The sequence below is a fragment of the Motacilla alba genome, chromosome 1 (assembly GCF_015832195.1).
Source record: "Motacilla alba alba isolate MOTALB_02 chromosome 1, Motacilla_alba_V1.0_pri, whole genome shotgun sequence".
Taxonomy (NCBI): Eukaryota; Metazoa; Chordata; class Aves; order Passeriformes; family Motacillidae; genus Motacilla; species Motacilla alba.
This window is the reverse complement of record NC_052016.1, coordinates 34,710,593-34,723,059: the sequence shown is the minus strand read 5'-3', so window position 1 is coordinate 34,723,059 and position 12,467 is coordinate 34,710,593. Positions and strand designations below refer to the sequence as shown.

General features: G+C 35.8%; 1 protein-coding gene across 11 annotated transcripts in view; it reads right to left on the bottom strand.

The window, feature by feature from the left end:
- The window catches only part of STXBP5L (syntaxin binding protein 5 like), a 185,812-nt gene that overhangs the window by 165,645 nt on the left and 7,700 nt on the right, over positions 1-12,467 (bottom strand). For all 11 annotated transcript variants that reach the window (XM_038147882.1, XM_038147919.1, XM_038147889.1 and 8 more), the window contains exon 2: positions 3,873-3,970. In XM_038147882.1, the coding sequence (XP_038003810.1) occupies positions 3,873-3,970 (98 nt within the window). The remainder of the gene's footprint in view (positions 1-3,872; positions 3,971-12,467) is intronic.

The window sequence follows — 12,467 nt, the reverse complement described above, 5'->3', positions numbered from 1 at the left end:
CCAGTAGATGTTGTATTCGGCATGTTTGAAGTAGAGAGCTATAATGGCTAAGCACAGCTTTGATGCATTAAAACAGCTCCAAAAGAAAGGACTCAGTGACTCCAGAAAGTACTTAGAATTAATTTTAACAAGCATTTGTCAGCAGAATAAATGACAATATAGAAATATGCATCCTGAAATCTGAGCATAGTATGCCATTTCTTCAGATCTGTTACTGGAATAATCACTGTTAACAATACTGATTTTAAGCTATTTATTCAGACTGAGAATGTGACAAACCCCCAGACTTATCCTTTTCCTCTGAAATCAAGAAGAGACTTAAGTCTGACCAAGTATCTTAACTTCTCACCTCACTGTATGGTGATACAGAACCTTCTCTGACAGCAACCAGAGACTGCACAGCTGGTTTTATGGTGTCAGAAGGTTCTTCACACTGGGACTAGAGAAGATGGATATGGAGACAATAAGAAAAGGAATTCAATTCCATAGCCCCTCTTCAACAGAATGCATTTTCCTGAAGGAAGGATATTCCGCTTAGAGTGGTATCAAGCAATGATCAGTACAATGATCACAATTATGGGAGCTGGGAACAGGCTTCCAACAGGAAGAAAAGACCTCAAAGGAAAAATGAAATTTGCTATCTTTAGGACAAAGGTAAAGAATGACCAGATGCCAGAGCAACTGTTTCAGGAGCGGGGTTTTGGCCCTTTATTTGCAGACTTTGTTAGCTTGTGTTGGTAGTAGGGATACTCTTCCATCAATGGCTTGCAGTGCAGTCTGATTCCATGGGCTGCACCTATGAGGATCTGGTACCCAGCAGCCATCACTGTAGGTGATGCCTGCAGTTGTTTGAACTTCCTTGGGAAACCAACAGAGACTGCTAGGATCAGTAGAGCGTGGCAACAACAATTCCCAGTGCTACAGAAGCTAGAGAGAGCAGTTGCATCTAAGCACCTTGAAAAGAAATCTAGGAGAAAACAAATTGACTGCCATACCAAAATGAACTTCTATTTATCTCTGCATTCTAATGGCAGCTTATGAATAATAGGCTCTATTTCAGGACAATTTAACATAGTCAACTTCAGCACTGCTGCTGGATCACTCAAAATGATCACCTGAAGGCCTGATGTTAGACATTAATTCACAACACAGAAGGACATGTTTCCTTTTCTCAAAAAACAGCTTGCCTTTTGAGACCCGTTAACTTGTGACCAGTAGAAATACCTTGTGAACATTTTAGAAAGTCAAGGAAGCAACAATATCATCATGTGACTTGGACTCATCACAGCAAAACTTGTTCTACATCATTACACAAATATTAAACATAAATTCAGTTTTTCCATCCTTCTGTGTTCCCTAAAGAAGAGAGACCAATCCAGAGCAGGTACCTTTGGCACCACCAATAAATAAACAAATAAATAATTGGGTGAATTTCTCTGATGGCAGCCAAGTACTCTGTCTTTTCACTCCATCAACAGTACTGTTTAGAAGCACCAGCCAAACAAAATTTCCAGAAAAGGGAAAGAATTTCCTTTTTCTTACGTGACATACTCATGGCAGAATGAAATTGTGCAGTTCTGTTAAAAAGTATTTTTACAGGATACTGGGGAAAGCTTAGGGCCACTAAAATTGATATTTTCCTTAGTTTGCTAAAAAAAAACCCCACATTATGAACTGTACTTTCAGATGTAATACTTAATCTGCTACATCTTGGCTTGAATTTTATTGCCTGATTTCAACAACTACAAACATCTGCAACAAGACTGGCTTAAATGAGTCGTGTTCTGGGGGTAGTCTTAGGGCCTGTTTCACTGCAAATTCATTAGTCCACAAGTAGGTTTTTTATGTAATATGTTCTGCAAAACTTACAGCCAAGTGAAGAAACCTCAGTTAAAATTAATAAATAAGTAATTCTTTTTATGGCACCCTCTGTCTTCAAAGCACAGTTTCCATTAACTCAGGGCTCAATTAAGCAAACCAGGCTCTCTGTGACTAAGCGGAGAAGCATTTATGTTACAACACATATTCCAAAAAAAAAAAAAAAAATTTAAAAAAAAATCAAATTCCCTGGTAATCCTGCTGCTCTTGCTTGATTAAAATACTAGAACTGGTAGAATTTTTTCCATGAATGAGGTAGGAGTTTGCTAGCAAACAGGAGAAGAAATGTTAAAGGGAAGGACACTTTGAAAAACATTCTTTTCCCTTCTGCTCACTCTTTATAATCTATTTTTATAGAAAACATATAGAGAATTTTATATAAGCTTAGGATGTAGCTATTTTTCCACTTCATGTTCCATTCCTGTGTCAGGAGACATGCAGGTTTAAATAAATTTTTCATGAACCTGTATTAATTCAGGCTCTGTACCTGAATTTTCCTCAAAGGACGTATCTGTAGAGATAGAGAATGCCTAGCCAGTGACAGCACTGCTCCTAGAAAAGCCACATTGCTGAGATGGAAAGAAGGGGTGGGCTCAGGAGTCAGTCTTCTGCAAGGTCTTCTTCCTACTTCTACCATGAAATTCCCAATACCCCCACTCTGAAGATATCAGTGAAGCTTCCAGGGACAAAGCCCCAGATTTTTAACCTTGCATACATCTAAAAAGAAGAAGAAACCATGACTACTAGACTTGCACTTCCCAGAAGTACACAAATTCATGGACACTTTCTTCTTTGCATTTGAACATAAATACATTCAACCTACCTCACATAGGTAAGAAATAAAGAGTAGAACTCTCAAAGCAAAGCTTGCCACATAACTTGAGGTTTAGTTGACTCTTATAAGAAATTCTGGATCAGATAGAAATTGAGGCTTACGAAAATGCAAGGGTTCAGACCAAGAGTACCCAAAAATGGAAGGACCAAAGTTTTTGTAATGTTACATGAGGCATAGGCTTACTTTCCACAAGGAGATTTTTCTTTACTTTGTAACCTGCCTTGGGTTTACATTACATTTACAGTTACCTTGGGAACAGAGATAGCAAAAGAACCAGAAAATATTATATTGCTGTTTCATACGGCATTGTCCCCTACTTTAAACCCATAATTTATTTTGCTACAAAAAGTTTGTAAAAAACATTGGTTTATTAGTTCTGTATTCTGTAATTTTTAAACCTTCTTGTCTTTCTCCTTCTTTCCCTTGCTTTATACGTATTTTCACTGAAGTGGAAAACATTGGAACCATGCCAAACTAAGAAAATTATGTAGAGAAACATTTTGAAATACATAATATTTAAATATTATTAATTTTTTCTTTAAGTCTTCAAATTTTAATTACCTTGTAATTAAATTTATTCTGTATAGACTTCTAACTTCAAAATCCTACTGTATTTAAAAAAACATACAAATTGCTAGCACTGAGGTACCTTTACAATTAACAAAAAGAAATAGGCACTCTTAGAGTGCTTCACCTTCTCCTCTGGGAAGAGATTAATTCTGTCCTCAAATCACTTATTTCCCATCATTCACATGGAAATGTCTAAATAATTTCATACACAGCCATATAACTGCAATCTAACATTGGCTAACTGCATTGCAGCAATGAATTCATTTATTGCTAGCACAACATTCGCAACTTGCTCATTACCACTTTGCTGTCCACTTTTACTTTTCATGCTGAAAAAGATCAATTCTGTTTTATCTTAACCAATATATGCCAAAACCATATGCTAAAAATGCAATCAGAAATTGTTCTTTGAACCCCTTAGGGACCTGGTTGATTCCTCAACAGCACATCTTTTTCCAGTCTGTCTCATAAAGCAAAATGAAGTAGAACATAACAACTGTAGCCTTACCTGAGTGCTTGAGGAAGGTAATTCCCATCCCTGTATTACAAATACACAGAAATGGTGCAAATTCTGAATGAGAAAGGATACATTCGTATGGCTCCTGTTCTTGTTCCAATTGCCAGAATTTTCTGAACTGGGTCAAAAGCTAAGGCAGTGGGTAGGTAAGGAAAACCATGGCGAACCGTCTGAAACAGAGCAAAGGAGCAAAGTGACTGAACTGCAACCACAGAGAACAGCATGAATGTTTCATGCTTATGTTTTTCTGTATGTAGTAGCATTTTCAATACATTTCAAGAGAAGTATTTAAAAAGATATAGTATTTCGAATACAGAGGTGAATTTTGTTCATATGAATTTCTAGTTATGCTTTTCACTCAGCAATATTTTAAATGGTTTTCTGCAACAAAGTAGATTGCAAAGTGTATCTTATTATACAACTGGTATATATTGCTGAAGTGGTATACTGCAAGATAACCTTAATATGCAGGGCAGCTGAACTGTAAACTGAAAAAAAAGACACATAATATGCTTTCAAAACACTCAGCCTCAACAGAACAGCTCCAGCAGAAAGAAATGGAATATGTCCAGGGAAAAACATCCAACAAACCAATAAACTGAATCGAGTCTATGAGGTAAAAACCTTTAATATCAATTTAAAAAACAAAGATGCCAGAGAAGATGTTCTCAAAATGAGCAGCTGAACCACTCACCCTGTCTTAATCTTTATTTGCAATACTATGCTTTTAATTCTAATTTTGCAGAGATACTTTGGGGAATAAATAAACTGAGCATGATACAACACATCCTTGAAGACTGTCTCGGTATTTTAAGTTACCTTAACCTGGAGGTTTTGACCAACATGACTTGCCCAATTCTTATGAGGAAGACTCAGATGAGGAAAAACACTAACATAAGAACAAAACTGAAAATAACAAGACACATAAAAAAACCCCAAGACAGATCAAAAAATACACATAAAAATGAACAGTAATTTTTGTCTGGGGCCGCTTTCCTAAAAATGGGCACAAAATGCTATTTTTCAATATAATATTAATGGTTTATATTATTCAACAAATAAAACCTTGCACTCTAGGACAGACTCTTTTTTTAGTAAGTGGTTGGGACTGTAGAGGAAGTACTTTGAACTGAATGAATTTTAACTTTTTAAACTGTCTTCCTCTTCCTTGAAATTATCTGGTTCAAGAACTATGTCTGCTGAAGCATTCAGCAGTCCCTATGGAACAATGTCAACAAAAGGGACTCCTTAATTGCAGACCTGTTGAGTAAAAGGCAGCTGATGATTCCACAGCTGTATCACTCCAACTTCTCCATTACAGCTGGAAACACTTGAACTGATATTCACAAGCACTTTGGGAACAACCAAACGTATGTTTTTCAGCAAATAACCCCTTCCTTAAAAGAGATCTTTCTTGTCTCGTATATTAATTACTGCTGGTAAGGGAAGTTGTTTAAAGAATGTCTGATTGTTAGTTTCTAGGCTGAAAAAACCCAGAAGCATATGCTACTTCAGTAAGCTGTAGAAAAGTAACTCACTTTTTATGTTAATGTAGGCATTTATCAAAGACGTCAATTCTGTATCTAGTTGGGTTTGCTTTATGTTTTGGAGTTTTTAAACTTTCTTATCTTCTTAAGTATCAGGATTACTCAAATATAAAGTTTTTTTTATTCTGATATCTAAGCGGGGACCAGACTTACACACCCTAGAAGTGGTTTTACCTCTCACGTCACAAAAATAGAAGGAATCATGGATTGTAGTATTTTCTAGTGTGTTGAACATGTAGCATTACTAATCTGCTATTATATTTGAAATTTCTGTATTCTGGTGAACAAAATGTTCTTCCTTATCTTCCTTCTTTTATTTTTCACCAATTAACCTTTTTTTTTAATTATTGATTTTAGAAAGGCTGTCTATAATAAAGTTTGAATTCCTATCAGTTCCAGTCACAGTAAGCTTCTCTGATGTTGAGCCATGACTGAAGTTTTCAGTACTATTTTTAAGATCTAAGAATGCCAAGATAAATATTTTTAAAGAGCCATTTGCATCCTTGCCTACATATTTAGGATCTGCATTGTATTTTCAGTATTTCTGCAATCTAGAGTCAGACTTCCCATTTGGAAATTTTAATTGGGTCCTGTATTTGAGACAGAACTATGTTTTAAAACAACAGTGATGTACATCTTTTCAGGATCATAGCTCAGTACAATTTTTGAACTTGAGGACTGACTCAAAAGTGCTCTTTCTATTTTGCAGCAATTTTCCAAATTTGTAATTCCAATTAGGAGGTTTTTGTGACTGCAAAATTCTGCCATTTGTAAAATATTTTTTAAAATTTGTTGAAATCCACGGAACATCCAAGTAAATTATACCTTTCAAGTAAAATGTTTATAATTATTAGGATTCCAAAAGAACAAAACCATTTTGGAAGGAAACCCAAGTTATACAGTACAGAGTTAGGGCAGAAAAAGATGTCTTTATAACTGCAGGTTTGGCCCAAATTAGTGCAGCCTCAGAAATTATTCTGAAGATTAAATCTATTACAAAAGAACATGGAAAATGTTTAACACTCCAAACTCCCAGGTTCTTGTCCTCAGCTTTGGTCCAACAAAAGCTTTTTGGTCCTTTCTTTTTCAAAGGACTGTGAGAAAGATTGACATGAAAAGCCAGCACTTGGAGTAGACTTTTCAGCTGCGCTTTGATACAGCTCGAGTGAACCTGAGTGTAAGGATGAGTAACAGTTCTAGAACTGTGGCTGGGCTTCCTCACAGCATTTACTAATACATATGAAAAAGAAAAGAAGGCCACAAAATTAACTTGATCCTAGTGACAAAAAAGTACATTCCTATTTTATCTGAGTTATGTCCAGTAGGAACAACCGAGAACAAAACTACAAAACTATCAATGGTGCTCAGAAATGCAAAACAAAGTAATTGGGGTCAACAGCAAGCAAAAGCAGAAGTATGGTTTAAAATCAGTCTGTGATCAGAGAAATATAGGGGGGCCTAAATACCACAAATACCCCAAGAAAGAAGCTGCCAAGAAAATAAAAGGAAGAGAGAAAAACCAGACAGCAGATGGAGCCAGGACTGCTTTTCTCCACATTATCCAGCTTCCTTTTATGTCTCCTTTTTGGGCATGCTGTCTCCAGAGGCAGTCTGTGCTCCCCAGGACATACAGTTTCCGTGCAATATGCAAAACAATTTACTTGAAACAGAACAATTACAAATGCAGATACAATTTCAGCATAAATCTCTGTTCAGCTTAGTTATTTTCTCTTAAATGCTCTTCTAAATCATTTTAAGCAGTGAATTGCACGTATATATCATTAAAGTAATCTTTACACAAACAATTTACCTAAATTAATAGAGGAAATTGATTATTTGGGCTTGCTAGTAATCTACCAATGAACATTTTAATATCCTGTACAGAACATAATGGTCTTTTTCAGTCTAAAATACCATGATATATTTCATTAGCTGAAAAAAAAAAATGCACTAGTACTAACATGCAGTATCCAGTATAATTGTTCACAGGGTGCATAATGCAATTTTTCAGTATAAGTTTTCTGAATGTTTATTCTGTGGTAGTTTATATCAGACTTCAAAGACACCTTTTTAATAAAAGTGATTATAACATTTTCTACATAGCTCCAGAAAACACAGAACTAGATAAAATGTTCAGCTATATCAACTAATAGAGTTTATAGCCAAAAGTGTTTCTGAAAATTTGCATAAACTTAAAATTTGTAACTTTTCTACTAATATTTTATAGATACCCTGTTTCATTTAACATCTGACAGCAAAAGTGATTTACTTAGGTAAATAATTTTTGAGAATATGTACATTGGCTAAAATTTTACTACGTAGTCTAAACGTGTGGCTCAGTATATAGAGTCTACTTCCAAATTGTCACCAACACAATACATGCAAAAATGTCATTGAAGAATAATTGATTGGTTTACAGAATAGAGGATGAAGTGTTGACTCAAACCTCTCCAGCCTCTTGCTCAGCTATGTCGGAAATTAAAAAATGTCAATGATTACAGCATTTTCACCACTTCAATACTATTTTTAGTACTGTGGTGCTCCAAGATTGTAGTGATAAAAATGAGTGCTTACACAAATGAGCTGCCATGTGTTATATCACTACAAGACCATGACATCCCTCATTTATGGATCTCTGTGTCTGTAACCTCTGATTGGTAAGACTGATCCCTTTTCATGAAAAATGGAAAGAGGACAAGGTATCAGCAGGCTTCCAACCAAAGTGAACAACACAGGAGAGATAAATTTTTTATTACTTAAATTTTCATTTTTTGAAGTAATGCTTTTTGTAAAAATCACAGCTTAGCTACAATTTTCAAACCCGATATTGATTCCATCTAGCTCTCAACCTCTAATAGGAACCAGGGCTTCTGAGCATTTTCACAGAATATTCTAAAAAACTACCTTTTTTTTTTTCCTTAGATAAAGACACCCATAGATAGTTCTTCTCCTTGGTGTAAAGCTAGAAACAGTCACCTGGAAAAAGCCATTTCCAAAAGGGACTCTGGACCTGTAGACTGGGAAAGCTGATTGCTGTCCCTGACAGGATGATAAAATAAAGACTAACAGAGCACACAGATAAAGATTGTTGCAGAAGTCAGCAGAGTTCCTTCAATGGGAAATCATGTCTTACTAGTTCTCTCTAATTCTATGAAGCTGTCAGCATGCAAGTAAATAAAGGGAATATGAATATACATAAGTTTTCCAAAAACCTTCCAATAATGTTCCACTGCAATGGTATTAGAGAAACAGAAGTGTCATGGGACTGAATAAATTTCTTTGTGGACTGAAAGCTAGTTAGAGCCCAGAAAACAAAGGACAGAGTTTTATGGATTTTTTTACCATGAAGACAATTCACAAGCAGAGTACTCCATGCTTGGACCAATTTTAGTCATTGTCTTTAAAGACCTATAAAAGGTAATGAACCCTGAAGTCTCCAAGATCATTGCTAATAGTAAGCTCCTTTGGATAGTGAAATTCAGTACTACCAGCGACCAGCTCCTGAAAGACTTCATCAGAGTGACTTAAGTTGGCAAGAAGTTGATAAATGAGTTTCAGTGTGGATAGATGTAGGATATCTAGAAGAAAAAAGAAAATCTTAACTAGATCTGCACAATGCTGAAATTGGAACTAGCATTTACCACTCAGCAAAGTAATTTTTGGGCATGGTTGTCATTCCTCGGAAATATTTGGTTTAATGTTCAACATCAACCCCGAAAAGCCAAGTAATATTGGACTTCATGAGGAAGGGCATAAAGAATAACACAGAGAGCATCAGTCTGCTGCTACAGAAAACATGTGTGAGCCCATTGCTTGAGAGCTGCTTGTTGGGGGATATGACTAAGACTTTCATAAACAAGTGAGTGGGTTAGCTAAACATATTTGGCAAAGCCATGGAGGTATTCAAAAGAAAGTAAAGATTAGTTTAAAATGGAGGGGAAAAATGGGAGAAATTCATTGACATGATTGATAAATGGATTTTAAAAAGACCAGCTAAAGATACTCCTTCCAACATATCAAATCCAGTGATGGTGAATGATGGGAGATGGGAAAGGGAATGGACTGCAGAAAGTGATGTAATTTATTACTCTCCCTAAGTGACAATTGCGCTGCCACTGTCAGAGACTGGATGCTGGGAGATATGGACCGTGGGTTTGTCTCAGCAGGACATTTCTTATGAGCTTATTATCCTCGCCAGTAGCAGTGAAACAGAGAAGAAAAAAAAAGGAGATCGGTATTGGTGGAGAAAAATACAGTAAAGAAAAAACATGGAAAATGCGGGCACAAAAAAGAAATGTTACTGAAATAGGAATATTGGGGCAAGAAGAAAAGACATGTTTAAGAAACAAGCAGAATTTCATAATATTCCCCTACAAAAACTTCTGGCATAGAAAAATAATACTTTTAGTAATAGGCAAATTTGGTTTGTTGTTTAATTTTTAAAATATGGAACTTTGTTATAAAATGTCACTTAATTAGCTATGGTAGAAATTTGAGAAAGTAGCTCTCCTGGACATAAAGCAAACTTCAAATACAGCCTGAATTTTAAAAGTTTAGTTTCACAAATATTACACACTGATAATTATATGAAAAATAAGAGAGATTTTATAGTAGTTGAAATTAACTGACCAAAATATTTTACATTTTTGTACAATGAACGTACAAATCTTTTTTTCTGTAAGAAAGATCTCTGCAGATACTTCAGAGATGTGTTTTTCCACTGTCATTTTCAGTTCTGCAAGCTAGATGTTAGACTATTAAATAAGGATGGTCCTATTTAGATGTGATTCATATAGATACAAACTACCAAGCTAAGCAAACCACAGGGGAAAAATAAGGCTGCCTGAATTTCAAAAAGCATTCTCCTCATGCTTGTCCTTTGAAATACACTTTAGTGTATCAAAAATACAAAATTAATATAATTTAGACAGGCAAATCCACAAATAAAGAAAATTACATTGATCCATAAGCTTCATTATCCCCAGCTCAGGTGAGGCTGGAAGGAAACTCTGCAGGACTGTCTGGTCCAACCCCTCCTACCCAAAGTTAAAGGGGTTGAATTTTAGTATCACTTTCTGGATCTATTTAAATCAGTGCAGCTATGGCCAAGCAACTGCTTGGCAGCTACACCATCCTGCTACATCCACCACAGCACTGAGTTACAGCCTAATAAGTTACAGGGTAATACATGAATATTACCATCTCAAGAGAGGCATTTTGCCCTTTGGAGAAATCCCAAGCCCAAGGAAGAATGATGTATGCAAAATTCTTTCACCTCTTCCCTTCCTGTTCTTTCCAAAAGAACTCTCCCAAGTCCAAAACCAATCAAACAAACAAACAAACAAAACCCACAATAAACCCCAGGCAAATATACAAAAAGGGAACAAAAAAATGAAACCACAATGAAGGATTTGCACCCACTGTACAGTAAATATGGTATCATGTACCTCCCATTATTGCCATGTAAACTGGCAAGAAGAAACAGGGCATCAGCATATGGAGAAATGTCTTGAGCATTCATAAAACTATATCTACCCTTGTCTTTAATGTAGAATTATAAAAAAAAACCCCAACCCTAAACCACTGATTGCAAAGTTCATTTTGGCCTACCTACTTAAGCAAGACTTCAGTCCACCAAATGGAAAACCTTTATAATCAAAGTAATTCAAATAGCAGCTCCATTGATTTTGTCGTTGCATCATTTAACTGTATTACTCTAGAACTTGAGACAAGCTGGTTCAGAATATCATCTGCCTGATGGAGATCTGCTTCAGGGGCATGTACAAGAACTGCAAAATCATTCAACTTATCTGATGGCCCTGAAAGAAAAATATTTTGTCTTCACTGTGACTGTGGATACAGAGAATAGGATAATTTCATAACTTTAATAAGAAATTAAACAAAAAAGAAAACTGTTTTTATTAAGTTTACATCAGACCAACATAACAATAACACTAATTAATTTTGCATGACTTCCCATTTTTGGATTTTCTGAAACTTCACCACTTTAGACTAATTATGTTCTGTTATGGCTGATTGTGGTTTCTGCTCTGAAACGAATGCTTCAGTTGCTGCTTTCAAAATATTTTTGTTTTAAAAAAAACCAGCCATACTGGGGGATTGAAAAAATGTTACTGCTGTGATAAAGTTCTTGAAGGGTGGGAGGCTTGGTCTGGGGAATGGCAGGGGAGGAAGCTAGAGAAACAGAGTGTTAAAACCACTTTGATACAAAGATAATCTGTATTATTGGTTTATTCCTGTGAAATCTGTTTTGCAATGTAATTTGGCATTCTTGTATACAAATGCTATTACCAGATTTCATTGCTAGCATTTACAATGTTGTTTACTATTTAATACTAATTCATAATTAATCTTCTCCCACCTTCTTTCTGTATACATGCTGTATGCAATTTGAAGATTTCTTTTTCTGATGTTGAATTGAGAACCTAATCTGAAAGTAATAGCCAGCATCTCACCTCACACAGGGTGAAGCTATATACCAAATGAAATACAGGTATTTTGTGGCAGGTTTTTACCCTCTTACAGCAGTGAAATCCAGCAGATCCTGCACATCACTGTCCCCCTCTGCATTGCCTATGAAGCTACCAAGGACACAGCTCAGACACCAATGAAGACAGCATAGCCAAGGATTGTAAGGACCAGATCTCTGTTTACATAACCACAGGCCACTTTTCCTGCCCTTGCCTCATTCAGGGAGCATTTCAAAATCTATGCAGGGACAAACAACTAATAAAGCAGGGATCTGTGGACTCAGTAAAATTAAGTTTCGTCCACAGCTACATGGAATGTATCTGTAACACAAGTGATGATGGGCAGCTGTAACTGAGAGCACATCTCCACCCTGAAGGGATACAATAGATGGAACAGGATGAATGAAGCAGAGATGAGCATTCATTAATTTATTATTATTTACTATTTTTGTGATGTCCAGTGGATAACACAGAGACCTTCTCACAGAATTGTTGCAAAGAACACAAACAGAATAGCATTCATCTTCCTCACATGTTGTATATTGTTCAAAACAAATGTGAGGGAGGACAGGAACAAAAAATAAGCAAACACTTCAAGAAAATAAAAGTGTGCAATAAAAACTAGATTG